General features: G+C 42.7%; 1 protein-coding gene across 1 annotated transcript in view; it reads right to left on the bottom strand.

Annotated features, from left to right (window-relative positions):
- The window catches only part of LOC140368792 (zinc finger MIZ domain-containing protein 1-like), a 64,883-nt gene that overhangs the window by 15,518 nt on the left and 29,153 nt on the right, over nucleotides 1-20,212 (bottom strand). Inside the window, exon 4 of the mRNA XM_072455850.1 lies at nucleotides 988-1,120. Coding sequence (XP_072311951.1) covers nucleotides 988-1,120 — 133 coding nt within the window. The remainder of the gene's footprint in view (nucleotides 1-987; nucleotides 1,121-20,212) is intronic.

Genomic DNA, 20,212 nt, shown 5'->3' on the forward strand with positions numbered 1-20,212 from the left:
AGAGGGAGAGAGGGAGGGAGAGAGAGAGAGGGAGGGAGAGAGAGAGAGGGAGGGAGGGAGAGAGAGAGAGAGGGAGGGAGGGAGAGAGAGAGAGGGAGGGAAGGAGAGAGCGAGAGAGAGGGAGGGAGAAAGAGAGAGAGGGAGGGAGAAAGAGAGAGAGGGAGGGAGAAAGAGAGAGAGAGAGAGGGAGGGAGATAAGAGAGAGGGAAAGAGATGGAGGGGAGAGAGGAAACAGTGGTTATGTAAACAGAGACACACGGTCGGTGTTGACTCTTTGCTCTTGTGTTTGTTAAAGGACGGTGAAAGTGCAGGTTTAGCCTTCACAATAAAAGCCTCACTTGACCCAAACCTGACCGCACCGGCCACGCTTCACGCGTTGGGTTTGTGGGCTGCGCGCTCGCCGTTTGAAAAAAGTAAATACGACCACAAGTGAAACCCTGGACGTGTGACAGGTTTTTACCAATTTCTTATTTTTTTTAAAAAACTTTATTTGGTGTATTTATAACAGTAATTTTTTTTATTTCGTTTTAGTCAGCAAAAATATGACGCTGATGAAAACTGAGACGGGTGCTGCCCGGTGGTGGAGTGGTTAAGGCACAGCGCACGTATGCCGGGCTACAAGTGCAATTTACTGCACATTTACTCTCTCATGCCTCATCTCACACTGTCCTTTCCTGTCTAATAAAGCAAATAAGGAAAAACAATTTGGGGAAAAAAAAGAAGAAAAAAAGTCAATCACAAGTGAAGTGTTTTTACCATTTTAAAATGTTTTGATTTTCTACTTTTAGTCATAGTTTTAGTCTTTATGATGATTATCGTTTCCTTTCATTGGGCTGTAAAATGACATGTCTCACAACACCGATCTCAGTCTTCTTATAAAGCGTTTTATTCTCCGTTTGCTAGCGTTAGCGTTAGCGTCCACTCGGCTCTGGCCTCTGAAAGCCGCTCTGGACCGCGCCGCGATCGAAAAGCGGCGCGTGAACTCACCCGTGGGACAGGCCCGGCTTCATGGCGCTCATGGGCGGCTGCATGGACACTTTCTGGGCCTCGTTCTGTCGGCTTTTCTGGTGTCGCAGGAGCAGCAGGCGACCCAGCTCCTCGCACCAGGACGACAGGAGCGCTGCACCGGAGAGAGAGAGAGAGACATACATCAAATCAGTTCAATTACCTTCAGTTTGTGTTTGTGGAGCTCGATGACGGGACAGCGAAACTCAATGATGGGACAGTGGAACTAGATGATAGGTCAGTGGAACTCGATGATGGGACAGTGGAACTAGATGATAGGTCAGTGGAACTCGATGATGGGACAGTGGAACTAGATGATAGGTCAGTGGAACTCGATGATGGGACATGGGTCAGTGGAACTCGATGATGGGACAGCGGAACTCAATGATGGGACAGTGGAACTAGATGATAGGTCAGTGGAACTCGATGATGGGACATGGGACAGTGGAACTCGATGATGGGACATGGGCCAGTGGAACTCGATGATGGGACATGGGCCAGTGGAACTCGATGATGGGACATGGGACAGTGGAACTCGATGATGGGACAGTGGAACTCGATGATGGGACAGCAGAACTCGATGATGGGACAGCGGAACTAGATGATGGGACAGCGGAACTAGATGATGGGACAGTGGAACTCGATGATGGGTCAGTGGAACTCGATGATGGGACAGCGGAACTCAATGATAGGTCAGTGGAACTCGATGATGGGACAGTGGAACTCGATGATGGGACAGCAGAACTCGATGATGGGACAGCGGAACTAGATGATGGGACAGCGGAACTAGATGATGGGACAGTGTAACTCGATGATGGGTCAGTGGAACTCGATGATGGGACAGCGGAACTCAATGATAGGTCAGTGGAACTCGATGATGGGACATGGGACAGTGGAACTCGATGATGAGACATGGGCCAGTGAAATTCGATGATGGGACATGGGACAGTGGAACTCGATGATGGGACAGTGGAACTCGATGATGGGACATGGGACAGTGGAACTCGATGATGGGACAGCAGAACTCGATGATGGGACATGGGACAGTGGAACTCGATGATGGGACATGGGACAGTGGAACTCGATGATGGGACAGTGGAACTCGATGATGGGACAGCAGAACTCGATGATGGGACATGGGACAGTGGAACTCGATGATGGGACATGGGACAGTGGAACTCGATGATGGGACAGTGGAACTCGATGATGGGACAGCAGAACTCGATGATGGGACAGCAGAACTCGATGATGGGACAGCGGAACTAGATCATGGGACAGCGGAACTAGATGATAGGTCAGTGGAACTCGATGATGGGTCAGTGGAACTCGATGATGGGACAGCGGAACTCAATGATAGGTCAGTGGAACTCGATGATGGGACATGGGACTGTGGAACTCGATGATGAGACATGGGCTAGTGAAACTCGATGATGGGACATGGGACAGTGGAACTCGATGATGGGACATGGGACAGTGGAACTCGATGATGGGACAGCAGAACTCGATGATGGGACATGGGACAGTGGAACTCGATGATGGGACATGGGACAGTGGAACTCAATGATGGGACATGGGACAGTGGAACTCAATGATGGGACAGTGGGACTCGATGATGGGACAGCAGAACTCGATGATGGGACATGGGACAGTGGAACTCAATGATGGGACAGTGGGACTCGATGATGGGACAGCAGAACTCGATGATGGGACATGGGACAGTGGAACTCGATGATGGGACATGGGAAAGTGGAACTCAATGATGGGACAGTGGGACTCGATGATGGGACAGCAGAACTCGATGATGGGACATGGGACAGTGGAACTCGATGATGGGACATGGGACAGTGGAACTCGATGATGGGACATGGGACAGTGGAACTCGATGATGGGACATGGGACAGTGGAACTCGATGATGGGACAGTGGAATAACTGAATAATTATGAAGTCTTTGTTTGTACTTTAATAACGCTAAATAGTGTGTAGTTATTATAAAGAGCTATAACGTTTCCAAGAGCACGGAAAATAGTACTTCATATGTAAAAATAAAAAAGTTGCTTGAAAACCTTTCAGTCTCATAGTGTTTGGAATACCATGAAAAATAATCCACATTTAGAAATTGATTCATCACAATTTTAATATCCCGTTTAATCAATATAAATATTGATTAAAATGTATAAAAATCTCTGTCAGTGTCAACTTCCTGAACCAAAACCTGACAAATGTTTAATCATGTCCATTTAACACAGTTAATTCTGAACTCTGCTCCAAACTTTGCTGTTTTAGAGACAGAGAACCTCTCGATTAACGACCCAAGATCATCTTAGCTCATCGTAGCTCATTGTAGACAATTAGAAATGACTGAATCTCAGTCTCATGCCAACTGTGCTCATTTGTCATCTCTCTAAAACCCATAGATACGTCACAGAAGGATCTGATCAGTGTCGTTGTTATGTCACAATTTGGCCACTAGAGTTCACTCAAGTCCTTTCATACATCAGATCTGATCATTCTTCTGTCTCTTCAACACTCATCCTCCAAACCAGGTCCAGACTCCAAACCAGGTCCAGACTCCAAACCAGGTCCAGACTCCTAACCAGGTCCAAACCAGGTCCTAACCAGGGCCAAACCAGGTCTAAACCAGGTCCAAACCAGGTTTAAACCAGGTCCAAACTCCGAACCAGGTCCAAACCAGGTCCTAACCAGGGCCAAATCAGGTCCAGACTCCTAACCAGGTCCAAACCAGGTCCAAACCAGGTCCGAACCAGGTCCAAACCAGGTCCAGACCAGGTCCAGACTCCAAACCAGGTCCTAACCAGGTCCTAACCAGGTCTTAACCAGCTCTAAACCAGCTCTAAACCAGGTCTAAACCAGGTCTAAACCAGGTCTAAACCAGGTCTAAACCAGGACCAAACTAGGTCTGAAGCATCTCCAATACAAAAGCTGCAGTTTTGGTGATGCTCCGACTCTTTTATCTGTAAAACCATCACAATTTCACCACTTTGTATCATTACGTTTGCTTATTTCCCATTTTTTTACACTAATCCTGGAGGATTTTGATACAAATAAACCACATCATTGCTAAGTAGACATGCCTCGATTGACCCCTCCGGCTCTTAAGACCATTTTATCATCATTTATTCACCTTTATTTCACCACTGAGATGTGGCATGTCTGTGGACAAAACCCGAGCAGAAGCCAAACAAACTCCGTCCCCGTCTGCTGCGTTTTCATTTGAACACATCGCACATCGGCCTCTCAAAGCGAAGCTGCGCTGAATACAAAAGACGCCGTGTACAGATGGCGCCACCCCACTGTCTCAGCGCTTCCCTCTCGCTCGCTCTCCTCCCCTTTTATTGATTTTACCCGAGTAGGCGAGCGTGACACAGGTGCCAAAAGACAGAGAATACACGAGCGACTCTTCAGATAATAGGATAATAGTCCGATAACTCAAAATTGTTGTTCTTTTCATTGCTATTTCGAGCTGTAGAACAAGACTTTTCTCTTGTAAATCAGTCATTTTATCCACATTTCTCTCCGCTTTTGGATTAGTCCTTGTTTAGAACATCGGTAGCAAGGGTTTAGTCTTATTTTAGACCCAGTTTAGTCATGTTTACCATAACACATTGATCATAAACCCAAGACAAGCCTCATATTTCGCTGCTGTGTTACGTTTATGTCGACTTTGTTCACTTTGTCGTCTAAAAAGGAGTTGTAAAGGACCAATATTATGCAAAACGGCTTTTTTTGAGCTTTTAATCACGCTATAACATTGTTCCCGCACCCAAAACATACCTGGAGTTGTATTTAGCTTCACGATTGTTTCATCATCCTGTTTACACGATCGTCTTCTCCGAGCCTCAGAAAACACTAAATTTTCCCACATTTATGACGTGAAAGTTGGAGATTCAGAGCTGCTTTTAAGTCCATAAATTGTTCTGAGCATTTCTGCGTCACATTTTATTCATTAAAATGGCATCGTAGCTCGTCGGTGCAAGCTAGCTTTTGTTTATTTCGCCACGGTCAGTCCCTTTTCTGCTGCCAGTAGTCAAATTCTGATGAGGAAACACTTTATCGTGTATGACTTCCAATGCAGACCTTACTTTAAGCTCTGAAACACGAGATGCCACAGTAAAGAGCGTTTAAAAGGATAATAACGACACACACGACGCATAATACGTGTCCTTTTAATATCGATAAGTGTCTGCTTCAAAGAACAAACGTGGATCCCAAATAACAAATGCACCGACGTTGATTACGCGGCGACATTAATTGCGCACACGTCTCGATCCAGATCATCTGTAAAGTGGTTACAACACCTCCACACTTGAGAAAGTAGGTTAGTTTTAATTAAATGTAAGTAGGCCCCCTCCTCCCTTTGTCCCGCCCGCTCTCAGAGTCTTTTCTATGGCAGAGTCTGGACGGCGGCCAGGGCCTTACAGCTCAATTAGAGCCGTCCATTATCCCGCTCCATAAAAGAGGTTCTCTCCGTCCTCGCACCTTCACTCTTGTGTGTGCAAACAAAGCCCGACAGTTTGTGTCCCGAACGCGCACGGGCGAGAGCGACGTTTCAGCGCGCCGACGCCGTTCGCTACAACTTCTGCTGCGTCCCGCCGCGCCGCTTCACGGATCCGCCACCGGCAATTCGCTTCTAAATTTCGAACCGTTTAAATCTGCTAATGCTAATGGACTGGACTGCTAGCTGCGGTTGCGGTTTCGATTACAACTCTATTCGATGACAAAAAACGAAAACACTATGAATTACCTCCCGTTTAGATTGACGACACTTTTCTAAACCCGTGCTCATGGTTCTGCTGATGTTCAAAGTGCACAGTGTAACTTTGGAGATGCTTTTGCTTTGTTGAGGACGTTCCACGAGTACGGCACGTCGATCTCTGTGAAGACGAGGATTTGACGCCACCGAGGGCCGGGCGACCGGTCGGAGCTGAAATCTAAAATCCGGATCTAATAAAGGGGAAATTGAGTCCATTTAATTTGGCGTCCCTGGTGCTCAGCTGCTGGTCCTGGCGGTCAGAGGGGGCCGGGGACAGCAGCGCCGTGCGGTCCCTCCAGCACAAAGCCCACGGAACAGATGATGAACGACACGGAGGGGTTCGCTGACAGGAGTCCGGCGCCCGGGCCAATCGCGGGGCTCCGATTCAGGGCCTATCGCTCAGACATGCAGGGGTGGGCCCGACGCCATGATTAAAAACTGTCTCGATGGTTGGACATGACAGGAAATGTCTCGCCAAAACCGAGCGGTTGGACTGGAGGCGTACGTTGGGTTTTCGATGGGAAATTAGAGGGTTTTTTTGCGTTGTTTTTCGGTTTAAATTGTGGCTAGTGCCGATTTAGTCTTAGTTTGTTGACTGGTTTAATCGCAGTTTTGCATCGAAACTTTACAGTAGCACATTTATTGTATTGACACTTTCTGCAGTACCAACGACAACCACAAGATTCTAATTGCCGTAATTTTGTCAAACCAAAACTTAGCATCTTACAGCATCGTTGACATTTATTTTTCAACTGTTTGCTGTATAAAAAATGCACTTGTGAAACTTGTAAGCTGCGAGTTTGCGCGAGTCACTGTGGTATTTTGATGACTTGAGACTTGACTTGATAAAATGGGCAAAGACTTGGGACACAACTTGGAATCCCAGGGAATTGGGTCTTGACCTGGACCCGGACCCCTATGACGGCGGTCGATGTGTCTTTTCTGTACAGTTGACAAGATGTGCTTTCAAGTTCATTTTGAGGGCTCAGGTTTAGCGTAAAGAAGAACCATTGAACTCCAAAAGTTTGAGATGTATTTGGTACGAGGACTCGAGACTCAAAACAGAGAACTTGGACTTGAACTTGCGCGCCATTGACTTAGGACTCGACTTGGACTTCTTTGACTCTGGCCTTGAATCCAAAGACTATCGAGACGTATTTGAGACTTGCAAAAAGGGGCTGGCACACTCGATCACAGCCAAAAGCTCCATCGACTCCTGACAAGCTCGGGGGCCTTTTCTCGCAGCGAAGTTTACACGTTCTCTTCGTGTTCGATCGGGTTTCCTTCCGCACGCTGCAGTTTTCCCGCACGATCGGCGAAATCCCAACGTCGTCCTGACCGAGGGACGGGCCCGCTCACTGCCCCCGACAGGTTCAACCCCGGCCGAACTGAAGGAAGGGTCAACCTTAAAGCCATGCTAAGGTATTACGCTCTACTCATCCACCTCCCTTTACCTTCGTCCGATCCGGGCCTCTTTTGGTCCCAACTCAACATGAAGAATCGCAAAACCAATCAACTATATTATAAACGAACGACCACGATCTATTACCACAAAAGATGTCCCGATGTCACGTTTCCGTGTTAAAATAACGAACGATTCTTCGCGAGCTTCATGAAATCGAACTTTCTGAACGTCATGATAAACCGTCATGAAAAAAAGTACTTTAAATGTAGTTTTTGGATTGAACTGAAAATACTCATCGTTGCCACCTACGATTCTCGCGATTTTTACGATTAAGTGCTTAACGTGACGCAGAATGGGTCGATCGCAGAGACTCGCTACGGTTTAAATTTGGCGTCTGCAGGTGCGAAGACGGGGCAGACGATCGCAGCTCCAGAAGCTTCAGGCCCTATGGGGGCTTTCTTCAGACCCCTCCTGTCTGCTGTTATGAATGGGCCGCAGCCTCCTGATGGGACAAAGTTAATTAAAACCTGAATTCGTAAAGAGCGGCTTGTATCCCTTGGTAACTGAATGAATGCGACACTATTGAGAAATGTAGTTATTGTGCGTGCTAATGGAAGAGGGCGAGCGTGAAATAATATCGCTCGAGTTGGAAGTAAAACGTACCTGAAAGAAAGCCTGGCCGAGCTTAAGCGAGTCGTTATTTTAATTAAAAAAGCCATGTTTTTTGTCGCCTCATTTTCCTTCTTTGGCGAACTGATATATGTAGCGGCGAAAGAAAAACGTAACGCAAAGACACAGCTTGATAAGAAACATTTTGGATTGATTTATGAGTCAAAGCACTTTATATCTAATTAAGATTGTATTTTAGAATTTTTTTATCCATTAAAATTGGAACTTAAACTATGCACGTGCCACAAAAAAGATCTCAGCCACTTTCACTTACAATATTTTTCATGAAAATCGCAACATTTTAGTCAATTACGGGTTTCGAATTCTGACACGATGGACGTTGACGGACGAACGCGCATCGGTTTCCTCTTAACCACAGCTGGACCGCAAATTATCCCCGCACCCGGCGCTCGGTTGGCTGCCTGCGCGGGTCTCCGTGCCCAGATGCCACGAACGATCCGACAAATTCGATCTGATAACGGAACAGCAGCGACCGCCGCGTCACACGAGGAGGTTTGTCGCCGACTGTTGGCGCTTCGTCCGTTGAGCGATCGGGATTATTGGAAGAATGAACAGGATTTCCCAAAGCGTTTTAACGTTTTAAGGTTCGGCCGCGTTCAAGAGCCACTCGACACTTGCAAAAGACGTGATTTTTGAGGTTCAGGGATGTTTAAAAAGAACGAATACATTTTGAGAAAGCTATTGGATCATGTAAAATGAGAGATAAGAGTTTTTATAAGAGCTTTTCTATTAAGAGTGTTTTTTTAGTTATCTGTTCTTAGTTATCTGTTCTTTGTTGTTTACTTCTGTACCTACTTTGTGTTGCAACACTGGAATTTCCCCATTGTGGGACAAATAAAGGCTTATCTTATCTTAAATGTCAAACGCAACAACTGTAGAAAACCTCCCTAAAATCTTCTTTGTTCTCTTTAAAAGGTGTTGTTTTTCTCTATTTGGTTTATTGACTTGCTCACCACCGTCTACGTCGTGTTTTACTGTTACTGTCAAACTGATTTACATTTACAAACGGCATCGTTTCTACAGCGGACAAATGTGTACGAGTCGTTCTGTCCGAGAGCAACACTAAAAGTTGGCTGTATTGTGCAGAAGACAGCTTAAAGCGCCCCCTACAGGCCGGACGACTCATTGAATTTAAAATGCTGTTAAGATTTTTATATTTAAAATGTTGCAAAAAAATTATAAAACGTTATCCCAGAATAGTTAATTTTTTTGGCTTATATTTTAACTTCCTGTTTGTAATTGATGACATCACAGTAGGAAATTACCCAGCAAACACTGAAAAATCATCTAATGTCACTTTCAAATGAAAATATATAAGAGGGACTTTGTTTTGATGAATTACCATATTTTCACTTTTTTCATAGTTTTGGCCGGGGTGCGACTTATATTTATATTTATACTCCGGAGAGACTTATATGTGATATTATTTGTTATTTTCACACTTGTGACTTATATATGTTTTTTTCTTCTCTATTATGCATTTTTTGGTGAGATTTATACTGTCTAATTTATGCATAAACTTAATCTGGAATGAGTGTCCCTGGTGTGATGTCACTTCTTGCCATTTTCTACGGATATTTCAACGTTTTCACCACGAATACCTGCTAGTTTGGTGTACAACTGTACAACAAAACACACCAAATAAATAAAAATTTGAAAATCGTAAAAAATGCCCTGGTAGAAGTTTGAGTCCTTTTAACGAACGAGTTGCTCCTGCCAAATATGTTTCTTTACTTCGCACGCGCTCAGTACGACACTCGCGGTGAGAAATCGGGATCGTGCGTTTAGATGCCACAATAATCTGGACGCTATCGGAATATCCCAGCGACAACAACCCGGTTTCTCATCACCGGGATACTGGAACCGGGATGCTATGTTTACACAAAACCCGGATACTTAAAAACCCGACGATATTTGTGTTATTGCTAAAAAAAGTAGTACAAAACTGTTGTGACTCTCCAGGTTAAGTTTGTGATCCGTAAAAGGACAAAACGACATGGAAACGAGCCAGAGATCGCACAAAACTCCTCTAAATGCACCAGAGTTGAGGCGGAAGGTGATCGGCGCTAAAAGAGGACGCACGATATTTGCTCTTCAACGATAAAAAAGTGTTACACGGTTTATTATTTTACGTCTCTCTCCGTCTGCGTCTTCATTGTCTCTCCGGACGCTGTAGTCCTGGAGGCTCTCGCCGCAGACAGACAGACTGGCGATGGTTTTATGGCCCCGTTTTAGTGCCGGCCCCCGGCTTAAATACGGCCCCCTGCTGGTGACGCGGCTGCACTGTCGCCCGTGTCCATCCGGTGGGCGCTTCGGGGGATGGGACTGGTCTTAAAAGAAGACGAGGGTTTTAGAAGAGCTACAGGAGGATGCGTGTGGAAGAGGCAGGACATTGTGTGCCAGTGTGAAAGGAAAATGTAGCAACGGGCAAAAACCACAAAAAGCCAAAAAATTATAAAAATATTTGGGGGATGCTGTGGGGGTGTGGCAAATAAATGAACAGTTTTTTGTTGAAATTCATCGATGTCAGTTTTTTTTTAAATTCGATTTATTTATTTTTCAAAAACTAAACGACTGTAAGTATTGATTTCATGAACAAGACGTTTAATTTGTGCGATTTAACATGAAAATAACTCATAACTAAGTAAAAAATCTGCCCGAAAAAACATACAAAAGGCTAAATAGATACTCAAATACTTATCTATATTAAAAATTGTATTGAAGTAAGTATTTGAGTAGAGAAAAACTAGCAAAAGACTACATGATAATTCAATAGATACTAATAGTTTGAGTTCAACTTAACTGGGGCTGCAACGGGGCTGCAACGGATAAATGGAATACCATATTTTCCGGACTATAAGTCGCACCTTTTTCATAGTTTTGGCCGGTGTGCGACTTATACTTATATTTATACTTATATTTATACTTATATACTTATCCTCCGGAGCGACTTATATGTGATATTATTTGTTATTTTCACACTTACAACTGCATTTCATCCTCCAGTGCGACTTGTATATGTTTTTTTCTTCTCTATTATGCATTTTTTTGGCTGGTGCGACTAATACTCCAGTGTGACTTATAGTCCGGAAAATACGGTAATCTTTTTCAATAAAAATGTCATGCAACAAACTGAAAAATTGCGTTTTTAATCAATAATAAGTTTTGTTTGTAATAATTCTCTAACTAGAAGGCTTAAATTGGCATATATTTAGCATTAATCTCATTACAAATGTATTTAAAAACAAAAAATAGTCAATATAAAATGGAAATTGTTTTTTTTTTCATTTTTTTTTTTATCAGTGACTAGTCTAACATTAAAATAACCAGCCCTAGTATTAAGTGTTTTCAGTATCAAAATAAAGATTCATCCTTTTCATTGCTCCCATTTCTGTCACACGCTCACATTTAACATCTAGCCCAATGTTTAAAATAATCTCTCTAATCTCTTCATTAAAAGCGGGCCGTGCCATTCACAGTCTCTAAAAGTGTTCTATACGGGGCCCGACCCCCTGGAGAGGTTTAACTCCATCTGCATCAAAGACCGAAGCATCTCCCGAGCTGAAGAGGACGTAATCCGATTCCCCAACACTTCCCTCCAAATCTATATCTTTATTTAATCTCCGTTTTTTGGAAGACCACATAACGCCAGATTAAGTGTTTGTCACGTGCCTTTAAGGGTTTACCGTCTGTGGAGAAGGGGGCGGGGACAAAAAACTGCATTTATTCTTACTAAAGACAACATGTTATGCTTTTATCTGCTATATGAAACTGATATTTTATATTTTAAACATCCTTCCAAGTGTATATCTTTATTTAATCTCTGGAAACATGTATTTACCATTAAGGGGTCATCAGAAAATAGGTTGTTTTAGATCTATAATGAGATTTAAGATATTTTGGACATCGTACATCGCACTAAAGATAAACATTTTTTTTTTAAATTCTGCAAAAATTCTGCAATGGAAGTAATTTCCCCCCTTTTTAAATACATAAAACACTAAAGGGTGTCGGTGAAAACGGGCATTGTCGGAGCAATGGCGTCTTGAATGGAAAAGAATAAAGGGCTGTTTCATGGTTGCAAACTCTTCCCTCCAAATGTATATCTTTATTTAATTTCTGAAAATATGTATTTACCATTAAGGGGTCATCAGAAAATAGGTTGTTTCAGATTTAAGATATTTTGGACATCTTAAATTGCACTATAGATCTAAAACAACCTATTTTCTGCATACCCCTTAATGGTAAGTAAATTGTTTTCAGTTTTTGAACATATACCGTACTTTCCGGACTATAAGTCGCACCTTTTTTCATAGTTTTGGCCGGGGTGCGACTTATATGTGATATTATTTGTTATTTTCACACTTGCAACCGCATTTCATACTCCAGTGCGACTTATATATGTTTTTTTTCTTCTTTATTGTGCATTTTTTGGCTGGTGCGACTTATACTCCAGTGCGACGTAAAACACTATCGGCAGTCGACACTTTCAGGCCTCGTACGTTTATATCTACACAAGAAACGGTCTAAAAAGAATGCACGATTACTCACTTCTACTTTGGAGAGCGCCAGAAACGCCCCGGAAAAGCTCACGGTCTGAAAACGTTCTCAAACTTGTAAACAACATTACTTCTGCGGCGTAGCGTGATGAGTCAGTACGGAACACAGCGCTGCTTAGTGGCTTAACACGTGCATTGCAGCTTCTCGCGCCATCACGTACGTCAAAACGCAGGTAAATGAAGCGTGCTCGAGCATGTTTTAGAGTCCGCAAACAAAAAGGTTGTCTCGTCATGATTATTCTGATGGAATCGCGAACTCGAAATGTCAATGAGGTTCAAAATGGGGGGCACTTTCTTTAGGCCACACGACTTTCAACGTTATTATCGACCTCAAAAGAGAAATGTATCAACCTGACAGGAAACGTGTCCTCTACAACTGACCCATCCTTCAATACCGCAGAGATTAAACCTGTCGAGAGCGGTGCAAATACCCTTCTCCGGCTCTTGAGACGGAGCCAGAGGATTTTGCATATGTTTTAAATGTTTTAGGTTAAGAAGAAGAACAAAGAATACCAAAAAAGCCAGCGATATGAAGGTGCTATAGCAAGGATATTAAAGGTGGAGGTTAGTTTCGTGCATTCCAGTCTATTTACAGGGTGAAACGTAGAGATTACGGCAGAAGGACCTTATAGCAGCCATATTGATCCTGGACGCTATTAACAGCATTAAGCCTTGGTCAAGATGACACTCGTTTGGCAAAAAGAAGACACATTGAACGCCTTTGGGGGCTAGTTTGAATATAAAGACATTTACATTTATCGTGACACTTTATAGCTTTAATATTTTAACATAAACAAGAATAAATAATTTAGTCTTTTACTTCATTCTTCAGAGGTCTAACTGCATGAATGCGTCTTTTAGGAATTCGACCATTCATCAATTAATAGTGACTAGAAAATGAATCAGAGTCGAGCTTTAATAATCGTAATCATCATCTGGACTGAACAGGCTTTAAAAAGCACATGCAAATACATTTTGTAACAAAGACAGTGACATTATTGACACAAAATGTCAAAAAAGAATAAATTTCTGATTTTCATACATTTTTGCTCTTCAGTTGCCTATTTCAAACTTAATTTGGTTAAAAATGTATTAAAAAAGTATTTTCCGGAGTAACTTAAATGTGATATTATTCGTTATTTTCACACTGACGACCACAAGAGGGCGCTCTAGGCTCTGAACGACGCAGAAGAAGAACCTGCACTTCCTCTTCCTCTGGAGTTTGTGGAGTTGTTTAGAAGTGACACAGAGGAAGAAGAATTCAGTGGATTTAGTGATTTGGGGTAAAACTGATGCTTTGGTAAACTTGTTAGCATGTTCTTTATGCTATAGTTATCTGAATAACTGTTCATATGTTACGCTAACATACCAGACACTTACCACAGTTCTGTCTGTGCCTCATGTAGCTGAAGGTGTTAGCGTTAGCATACGTCATGTAGCTGAAGGTGTTAGCGTTAGCATACGTCATGTAGCTGAAGGTGTTAGCAAACGTCATATAGCTGAAGGTGTTAGCGTTAGCATACGTCATATAGCTGAAGGTGTTAGCAAACGTCATGTAGCTGAAGGTGTTAGCGTTAGCATACGTCATGTAGCTGAAGGTGTAAGCGTTAGCATACGTCATGTAGCTGAAGGTGTTAGCGTTAGCATACGTCATGTAGCTGAAGGTGTAAGCGTTAGCATACGTCATGTAGCTGAAGGTGTTGGTGTTAGCGTTAGCATATGTACACCTGTTCACCATGTTCTCTCATCTGTAATTATTTTAAACTGCATTTACAGATGAAATGACTTGGATTTTATCAAATAAGTTCCCCAAAAATACGACTTATACTCCAGTGCGACTTATATATGTTTTTTTCTTCTCTTTTATGCATTTTTTGGCTGGTGCGACTTATACTCCGGAAAATACGGTATAATGGAAAGAACTGTTTGACTAGCGCTCATGTCTTGAACGAAGAAAAAACTTCTAAACGGCCGAACGTTTACTGTGTCAGCAACATTAAAGACTGGTTTGTTTTGCGTGCGGAGAAAACGAGGAATCAACTCCGGAGACAAAGATTGGATAATGATGCGAAAACCCAAACCGTTTCAAACACTCGCCGACCGTGACGCGCGCGAACGTCTTCGTTGCCGGGCGTGTGCCAGACGCTTCTTAAAGTGGTTTCAGCGTGTTGGGAACCGTCCACCGAACACCGAAGAGAAAAGCCCACTAAATCCTCCACGAAGAGTCACACAATCTCCCCCTGGCAAGCGACGGACGGAACGAGCGGCGACGGACTCAACGGGACGGATTTGAAAAGCGGCGAACAGGAAATACAGTCGACGGTGTTTTTATCCGTACAATATGTTCAGTGATAATGACTAATGACTCTAAATAGTGCCAGTTAGGAGATAAAAGGGTCCAAGTGGAGATTATTACGTCGCAGTACGTGTTTGAACGGGTATATCGACATGGAGACAAGCAGGTGACGCTTCCAGGCCGAGTTACAGGTCAGGTCTGTGGAGAGGCGCCCTCGCTCACAGTAAGAATGCAGGTTTTCAAGGTGTTTGTACGCGATTAAAACGTCGGTGATTTCATAAACGCAAGATAGAACTGTGGACTAGGGGTGTCACGATGTCAAAACTTCAACATTTAACAATTATTCACGATTGTGGAGACGGAGAACAGTGAAATCTTGAATTTTCTTTCATGCTTATATAAAAAAAAAAAAAAAAAAATCGATATCGTTTTTCAACAAACAGCATCAAAACTGTACTTAAAACAAACTGATCTATGTAAAGAAAAATATATAATAATAAGTGCGGCACGAACTGAGTTTTGACGCCATCCACTGGCTGCAAACGGAATTACACAGGTTAATAATAGTTTTCTCGGAGATGCTAGTTAGCCGCCGCGCAGTCGTAGTGATCGTCTTGTGATGATTTATGGACTTGAAAAGAGCACAGAAGATTCTCAGAGCCACGTCACAGGTCAGAGAGATTCAGAACGGAGAGCTTTTGACACAGGATTCATCAAACTAGCGTGAATGAAGCTAAATGCTACTCCAGGTATATACAAGGTTAATTTAGTCCGTTAAAGCTCAAAATTGGTCAATTCAGGAATCGAGTTGGACAAGTAAATTCAGAATGGAGTGTTTTTGACGCTCGGAGGGGAGAGGACGTTCTAACCAGGATTCACCAAACTAGCATGAAAGAAGCTAAATGCTACTCCAGGTATACACAAGGTTAGTTTGGTCTAGTTTAGTTTAATCTACTGTATGTTCTGGTCCCGCGGGTCACCGTGCCAGGCCTGAGAGCGCGAGGCCGGGACAAACTGCCAAGAGTCTGTCAGAAATGCCTCAAGTAGGTCGCAAGGGGAGCGGGCGAGGGAGAGGGATAATCAAGCCGTGTCCAACCCCGAGAGTGTGTGAGTGTAAGTGGGTCAGTGGGTGTCCTTCAGCTGCTGCCGCTCTGTCGTGTTCCACCGCGGCGATGCAACGGAGCTCTAGAGCGGACACGCCCCGGACGCACAAGCTCCGGCGGACATTTCTGGACTGTACAGGGTCAACGGAGGCGCCAATAATGAACTGATGAGGATTTTTGTTTTGTTGGTTCAAATATTCAAAACTAAAATAACTTAAAATATAATATAATCGGGAGTCATCTGGACAATGTTTACTGTTCACTAATCTGTCTAATGTTCACTTTGAAAACGTTTCTACAGTGAAATATAATAAAAAAGCGAAAACTTAAAAGGAACAAATGTTGATTGAACGATGAATTTGCCTTAAAAATATAAATAAATAGTTAAAGGTGCACTATGTCACATTATTGCTGTGCCTGGAATGTCCCACAGTTTGATTTATTCAATTACCGTATTTTCTGGACCGCAAGAAGTTCACTATAAGTTGCACCTTTTTTCATAGTTTTGGCCGGGGTGCGACTTATACTTATATTTGTACTTATATACTTATACTCCGGAGCGACTTATATGTGATATTATTTGTTATTTTCGACTTTCTTCTCTATTATGTATTTTTGGGCTGGTGCGACTTATAGTCCGGAAAATACGGTATATGAGTTTTTCCGTTCTTAAAAACCTTGAAAAACACACATTTTTACTGTGAACGGCTGCGCCTCTGCGCAGATCTGGTCTGTAACTTGCCCTGGAGGCTCCATGGAGGAACTTAAGTTTAATGCCATGCTGCGGAACATTCCAGGCAAAGCAATAGCATCTACATAGGGACAAGCAGGAATCGAACACCAGAAAAGTCACATCATTCGACCTTTAAACTACTTATTCCTGTTCAAATTTTGCATTCAAATTGGTTCATGTGATTTAAACATATTAGCAATTATTATGATGTTTTCACAGAACCACACGAATTACAAGATAAAGTAGAGACCACTGCAAATGTGATGCAATAGGGTCAATATACTCATAACAAATATATTCTGAAGCGTTTAATATGAGCTTTTATGGGTTTTTAGAACTTTTTCTATTAACTGTATTTTTTCTGTTATTTGTTATGTATGTATAAAATAAAATGAATAAAATGAATAAAATCAAAATAAATACAATACATAAATACAATAAATAAAAAAGGATGTATATATATATATAAAAAATAAAATAAAGAAATACAATTAAATCAATTAAACAATAAATAAATAAATAAATAAATAATAATACATAAATATATTCTAACCATAACAGCAACAGTCTAAAGATGCTAAATAATTATTGTTCTCCAAATGTTTGACGTTTACTCTTACTCTTTGCCAGTATTTGAGGACATTTGCCATTAGGACCAGGCTTCTCTGACAGTCCCAAGATGGCGGACCCTCGTGCCACAGCAGCAGTTGCCCTGTGCACTCTAGAGCGCTCTCCCTCCCCCCTGTTCACGCCTGTCACTTACTCGGACTCTGCTGGTTTAAAAGCGTGGCCCGGTGCCCACAGAGAGGGGGGGAAACCTAAACTTATGTTTCAGGGGCCCCACACTTTCAAAATACCACAGGAATAACGACCTAAGTTCACCCACTAGCAGCTATCGGACAAGAGGCTGTTATAGAAGTAAAAAACAATCACAAAACAAGTGCAGAATATTGGAATAAAAGCGACAAACCGGAAGACAGTTTGACATCTTTCAGTAAAAGCATATTTGTCCCGGTTTGATGCGAGATTGAGCTTATTTTAGTCCCGATGTGGACTTGGTTTGGTCCTGTTCTAGTGCTGGTTTAGTCCAGGTTTAGTCCCAGGTTTAGCCACAGTTTAGTCCAGATTATGTCGTGAACGGAGCCAAAGATGAAGCTCTGAAAAGGTTTTATCGTCTGTCGAAGATCACCGGCTAAATAATCACGCAAAAATCAGAAGTCGGATCGCTTTATTGATACGACCCTCACACTTGACGGTGGCAAGTCACTTCTGTAGCCACAGCTGCCCTGGGGTCTACAATCCACTGACCACGACCACTCGCTCACATTCATTACAGCGTCCTGACCTTTGTTTACGTATTAATTAATTCAAATTCATTACACTTTATCACAATAATAAAGTTTGCAAACTTCATATAAAAACAACATTGCTACACACAATAAATGAATCCATGAAGCGTATGTTACAATTTCTACAAATCCTTTAAAGTGCACTATGTAACTTTTTCTCATGAGGGGTCTACCACCTGCTCGTCTCCATGGCGATGTCATGCTAAACACCTATGTAACGTTCATTTCATTTTGGCTGTGCTCAAAAAACACCAAGACAAAGCTGCATTCTTACAGCAGATCTGACCCGTCACGTGACCTTGAGGCGCCTCCTTTAGGTTAAATGCCACACTGCGGAACATTCCGGGCAAAGCCGTGGCACGGAGACGAGCGGGTGGCGAACATGCACCAGAACAGTCACTCGTGCACTTCTTTTACGTCTCCATTTTAGCGGAACAAATGGACTTTTATTCAGCTTTTTATCGTGTTATGACATCGTTCCTTCATCACAAACAAACCGGGAGTCGTCTTTCCCTTCACTCTTCACACGTTCACTCACTCTTTCACTCACTCTTTCACTCACACTTTCACTCACACGTTCACTCACACTTTCACTCACTCTTTCACTCACACTTTCACTCACACTTTCACTCACTCTTTCACTCACACTTTCACTCACACTTTCACTCACACTTTCACTCACACTTTCACTCACACTTTCACTCACACTTTCACTCACTCTTTCACTCACACTTTCACTCACACGTTCACTCACTCTTTCACTCACACTTTCACTCACTCTTTCACTCACACTTTCACTCACACGTTCACTCACTCTTTCACTCACTTTCACTCACTCTTTCACTCACACTTTCACTCACACGTTCACTCACTCTTTCACTCACTCTTTCACTCACTCTTTCACTCACTCTTTCACTCACACTTTCACTCACACGTTCACTCACTCTTTCACTCACTCTTTCACTCACTCTTTCACTCACACGTTCACTCACACTTTCACTCACTCTTTCACTCACACTTTCACTCACACTTTCACTCACACTTTCACTCACACTTTCACTCACACTTTCACTCACACTTTCACTCACACATTCACTCACACTTTCACTCACACTTTCACTCACTCTTTCACTCACACTTTCACTCACTCTTTCACTCACACATTCACTCACACTTTCACTCACTCTTTCACTCACACTTTCACTCACACTTTCACTCACTCTTTCACTCACACATTCACTCACACTTTCACTCACTCTTTCACTCACACTTTCACTCACACTTTCACTCACTCTTTCACTCACACATTCACTCACACTTTCACTCACTCTTTCACTCACTCTTTCACTCACACATTCACTCACACTTTCACTCACTCTTTCACTCACACTTTCACTCACACGTTCACTCACACTTTGACTCACACGTTCACTCACTCTTTCACTCACTCTTTCACTCACTCTTTCAATCACACTTTCACTCACTCTTTCACTCACACTTTCACTCACACTTTCACTCACTCTTTCACTCACTCTTTCACTCACACTTTCACTCACACGTTCACTCACACTTTCACTCACTCTTTCACTCACACTTTCACTCACTCTTTCACTCACTCTTTCACTCACACTTTGACTCACACGTTCACTCACTCTTTCACTCACTCTTTCACTCACTCTTTCAATCACACTTTCACTCACTCTTTCACTCACACATTCACTCACTCTTTCACTCACTCTTTCACTCACTCTTTCACTCACTCTTTCACTCACACTTTCACTCACACGTTCACTCACACTTTCACTCACTCTTTCACTCACACTTTCACTCACTCTTTCACTCACTCTTTCACTCACTCTTTCACTCACACTTTCACTCACACTTTCACTCACACGTTCACTCACTCTTTCACTCACTCTTTCACTCACACTTTCACTCACACTTTCACTCACACGTTCACTCACACTTTCACTCACACTTTCACTCACTCTTTCACTCACACGTTCACTCACACTTTCACTCACACGTTCACTCACTCTTTCACTCACTCTTTCACTCACACTTTCACTCACACTTTCACTCACACGTTCACTCACACTTTCACTCACACTTTCACTCACTCTTTCACTCACACTTTCACTCACTCTTTCACTCACTCTTTCACTCACTCTTTCACTCACACTTTCACTCACACTTTCACTCACACTTTCACTCACACGTTCACTCACACTTTCACTCACTCTTTCACTCACTCTTTCACTCACACTTTCACTCACACTTTCACTCACTCTTTCACTCAC

Source organism: Eucyclogobius newberryi, unplaced genomic scaffold (assembly GCF_026437365.1).
Source record: "Eucyclogobius newberryi isolate DKJ021-1_F unplaced genomic scaffold, fEucNew1.0.hap1 SCAF_20, whole genome shotgun sequence".
In the NCBI taxonomy this organism is placed as follows: domain Eukaryota; kingdom Metazoa; phylum Chordata; class Actinopteri; order Gobiiformes; family Gobiidae; genus Eucyclogobius; species Eucyclogobius newberryi.